This window comes from Penaeus vannamei, chromosome 23 (genome assembly GCF_042767895.1).
Source record: "Penaeus vannamei isolate JL-2024 chromosome 23, ASM4276789v1, whole genome shotgun sequence".
In the NCBI taxonomy this organism is placed as follows: domain Eukaryota; kingdom Metazoa; phylum Arthropoda; class Malacostraca; order Decapoda; family Penaeidae; genus Penaeus; species Penaeus vannamei.
The window spans coordinates 23379287-23384286 of record NC_091571.1 but is presented as its reverse complement, the minus strand read 5'-3'; the positions used below and the strand labels follow the sequence as shown (position 1 = coordinate 23384286).

The following is a 5000-nucleotide window of genomic DNA, read 5'->3' as shown; positions in this document are numbered from 1 at the left end:
TTATATGTTGTTCTCTAAGCCATGGCGCTTCATAAAAGTCCATTTTCACATTTAATCTTTTTTTTCTTGTATAAATTATTCATTTGTGTGTGTTGTGTCAACACAATAGAGTATTTCACTAAAGAAAACATGTTTGCAAACATTTTTATGTATTAATGAATATGTAATTGCTAAATAAGCGACCAACGACCTCAGATGTTTTTTTTTTTTATTTATTTATTTTTTTTTGTCTGAATATCTCACTTATTCAGTCTCCGCCTCCTCTCTCTCTCTCTCTCTCTCACACTTATAACTAACAAAACTACAATGATTCCAGGTTTCTGGACGAATCGCCACGCTGGCTGATCGTGCGCGGCCGACATGACGATGCGCTGCGCATCCTCCGCAAAGCTGCGCGCTGGAACAAGGCTCAGCTGCCGCCCGAGGAGGAGCTGCGCGCCCTCATGGACCTCATCAGGAAGGAGGTGACTGGGCCTTGACTGAGGCTGAAGAGTTTGTCATGTTTCTGTTTATTTGTTGGACGCTTTCAGAGGCAATGTGAAGCTTGCTTTGCGGGAAAATGCATGTGTAATGGAAATATGCTGTTTGTCATGTAATGTACAAATCACGAAGGAATACAGCACGTAAGATAAGAAGGAAAAGCGAGAGCAAAGCTGCTCGTATTTTAAGAATATCGTTTATTATTAACAATGAGATAATGCTGACAGTAATAGATGTAGCTTTAATGTCACCATGCCTTTTGCTCGATTTTATTCAGATGTGGCATTTCCATTATCTGACTGTACATGTCAATAGCATCCTAAAATTCCGAAATTTTCAAGCGATGCATACTTGTTGAATATACTGTAGCGATCTTTTCCGTCTTGATAAAAAAAAAAAAAAAAAAAAAAAAAAATGCTAACATGGATGTCACTGGATTGGAATTTTCTTTTACAAATACTAGAAGCAACTCATGCAATTTTACAATGCACATTTAGGAATAATTTCGTTTCATCACAACCCATTTATGTTAATAAGCATAACGTATTTGTGTGTGTGTGTTTCACATTTTATAAACCGCACTGATGTTCAACAGGCACTGACTGCGTCGACGGAAAGCGCTGCGTCCTCCTCGGGGCTTGTCAAATCCTTAAAGAATATAATGGAAGACGTTATTGTGCTTGTAAGGTGAGTCTTGCTATTCCAATTTCACCTTGTGCTGGCAAATTTGATGTGATGATTATAATTGTTGTTAACAACTGTGGCGATAGCTTTACAGTGTCATACTAACTACGTTTCTGCACAAGTATTGCCACAAGTATTCTTATTTATATATTTTATGTACAAGACCACAATTATACATTGTGCAAATGTCGGATCCTATTTTCGTGCAGATATTCTTGAGGCTGCCATGTGGTTGAATGAGTATTGTATTAGCGTAAGGAAGAAATGTGTGATAAAAATCGAATGACTCTTGGTGATGGAAATGCATTTACACCATGTATGTTTTAAATGAAAATGCTAATGATTTGCATGGTGGAGTGCTTTAACCTGCATATGGAATATGGAATCGTCAGCCATACTTTAAGCATGCATTAAAAAGTATTTTCAGTTTTTTTAAGTAGGTTCTGAAAAAAATTGGATGATAAAAAGCCTCTAGCAACAACAAAGCTAAAATCATTACTGTTGTCTGAAGCTGGCATGAATATCCGAAAGTACGCTTGTTTTCCAGAACGAGGAGGATGCGCAGCATTACGCTGTCGTTCTATGCCCAGTTCTTCGTGCTGGGAATGGTCTACTACGGCCTCTCGTTCGGCGCCGACAAGCTGGGCGTGGACCCGTTCGTGTACATGGCGGTCAGCGGGGTGATGGAGGTCCCTGGCGGCACGCTGACCATTCCTCTCGTAGAGAAGATGGGCAGGAGAGCCTCGAGCACGCTGTTCTTCGTGATCACCGCCGGCTCGCTCTTGGTGCTCGGCTTCATCCCAGATGGTACGTATCCTGTAGCTCTAGGTCAGTTGTTACAGCTACTTCCATGGACCATAAATAATATCGAATGAATAACTCTTATTCACTCTCAGCCTTGGAGTGGCTGGTGATTACAATGGCCATGCTGGGTCGGTTGGCTATCTCGGTAGCCTTCCAGGTCGTGTACCTCTATGCCAGCGAACTCTTCCCGACTGAGGTGCGCGTCCGAGGGCTCGGGACTTGCACGATGCAAACAACGGTCGGCGCCATGCTAGCCCCTTTCATTTTGGAGATACTGGTGAGTTAAGGATCTCGCTTGTTCTTATTCAAAGGATCTTGTTTGTTTTAATCCCAAGAACACCTTAGAATTTCTTATCTGAAAAAGTAAAGAACAATGAAGGTAGTCTTTTTTCTATTTCAGATTTTTTTTTTTTTTTTTTTTTTTTTTTACTTGAATGTGGATCCAGGATTTTTTTTAATGATTGCTTCAGTTACCCTTATTACCTTGTCGGAAGTATGCACTTCTTGAGCGCTTCGAGCAGGATAACTCAAAAACTTGGACAGATTCTTAAATATATATATTCTTACTAGAAGTGTGTCTTAGTCCACATTAAATGCCTTTAAATTTTGATGATGATCCGGATCACGGTCCGGATCTAGAATGTTTGAAATTATTGCATCAGTTACCCCTATTGCCTCGGCGAAGGTATCATGATAATGATAGAAATAATTATTATAATTGTTATTATCATAAATATAATTATCATTAACACCATTATCATTTTCATTATCAGTGATATTATTACTTTTACCTCTACCAAAGAAGGTATGTTTTTGGTGGTGTTGGTTAGTTTGTTGTATCTTAGCCTAACGTGATGGTAATCCGAATCATGATCCGGATACCGGAAGTTCTTATCATTATCATTATCATTGTTATCATTATTATTATTACTAATATTGCTGTTGTTATCATTCTTATCATAATCATTATTTTTTTATTACTATCATTATTGTCATTATTTTGTTATCATTATTACTATGATTTTCATTATCATCATTATCATTATTATTATTATTATTATTATTATTATTATTATTATTATTATTATTATTATTATTATTATTATTATTATTATTATTATTATTATTATTATTATTATCATTATTATCATTGCTGTTGCTGTTATGAAGATGATGATGATGATGATAATTATTATCATCATTATAGTTTTTATCATTGTTGTTAGTATGGTAATAATAATGACAATAATACTTATGATGATAGTAATGATAATTATTATTGTCATTATCATTTGTTGTTAATTTTATTATTACTATTGTTATTATCATTGTTATTATTACTATTACTATTACCATTATTATTATTATTATTATCATTATTATTATTATTATTATTATTATTATTATTATTATTATTATTATCATCATTATTATTAATATTAATATTTTTATTATTATTATTATTATTATTATTATTATTATTATTATTATTATTATTATTATTATTATTATTACTACTACTATTATTAGTAAGATTATTAGTATAATTATTGTTATTATTATTATTATGATTATGATTATTGTTGTTGTCGTTGTTGTTGTTATGATTAACAGTATTTTTATCATTTTTATTGTCATTATTATTATTATTGTAAATATTATTATCACTATTATTATTGCTCTTGTTGTTGTACCTGTTACTATAATAAATGTTATTATTATTGTTATCATTATCATTACTATCATCATCATCATTGCTCTCATTAGCCTGATTCCCACAGAACCTAATTGATTATTCGTAGCTTTATTGATAATCTGCCCATACAATTTCACTGTATTGTATCATCAACTTTTCCACGCAATTCAGTCAGCGCTGGCAGAATAATAAATTCTTTGGTGGTGGTAAAAATATCCAGTGTTCAGTTTTCGTTAGTGACTTCTTACAAGGTCAGCAGCATATCAGTAATTGTAGGCAGATAAATTCAAATATACTTTCCATGTATGAGTTGTCAGTGGTAAATAGAAAATTAAAAAATCATTGGTGGCATGGTCATACTCAGACAATTACGATGTTCATTTTAATAGTAACATTGTTTTTACAAATGAAAAAGCTCTAGCAGGTCTCACTAATGACTCATCCTCAACTAAGGAGGCAATCCAAGATACTCCTAATTATTATATGGTTGATATTTATTGGTCTTTGCAGTAGTACCAAAGTCGCGTGGCCAAGGCGATTGCCAAGTGGATTGTTTATAATAATGAAATATATTTCTATGCACAGTGTCTCGGATAAAGTGATAGAATAGATGTTTTTTTCTTAATTGTGGTTTGATCTACGCAAACAAAAATGTCTAAATTTTCTTTCTCATTTATTCTTGTATTTCTATCTCCGTAATTTACGTGTCCTGTATGATTCAAGGGCTCCATCAAGTCATGGGTGCCCCTGTTTGTGTGCGGCGTGGCAGCCTTCGTGGCCAGCGTGACGACGTTCTGGCTGCCCGAGTCCCGCACGGCGTCCATGCTGGACACCGTGGCCAGTCTGGAGGCCGCTCACAGCGGGGCCAAGGAATCAAGGTAGGAATAACGCACGAGTGTGTGTTGCATGTTTTTGTGCATGCGTGTACACCATCGCTTGCCAATAAAGCAACATATACCGAGAAGTACAAATATGAAATAAAGAGAAAAGGAAAATATATGTTAATGTTTGTATGCATTACACATATGTTCTAAAAAATATATATATAATAATAAAAAAATAAAAAAATAAAAAAATAAACAAATAGATAGGTGCATTTCGATATCAGTTTATGCATGGACATGCACACACACACGCACGCGAGGACGCGCACGCGCGCGCACATATACTCTCTTTTCCTCTCTCTTGGAGCTGGAGTGACCCGACCCGGGAGGTATGCGGGTCGTGGCTGCTGCATATAAATAGAAAGACAGATAAATAGATATATGCATAAATATGTGTGTGCATATATATATAGATATGTAGATAGATCGATGTGTAAATATGTATACTATCT

At 34.9% G+C, this 5000-nt stretch overlaps 1 protein-coding gene across 2 annotated transcripts in view; it reads left to right on the top strand.

Moving 5' to 3' along the window:
- Positions 1-5000, top strand: part of LOC113800796 (organic cation transporter protein) — a 15667-nt gene that overhangs the window by 10296 nt on the left and 371 nt on the right. For both annotated transcript variants that reach the window (XM_070137541.1, XM_070137542.1), the window contains 5 exons: positions 317-464; positions 1076-1167; positions 1712-1971; positions 2061-2245; positions 4388-4542. In XM_070137541.1, coding sequence (XP_069993642.1) covers positions 317-464; positions 1076-1167; positions 1712-1971; positions 2061-2245; positions 4388-4542 — 840 coding nt within the window. The remainder of the gene's footprint in view (positions 1-316; positions 465-1075; positions 1168-1711; positions 1972-2060; positions 2246-4387; positions 4543-5000) is intronic.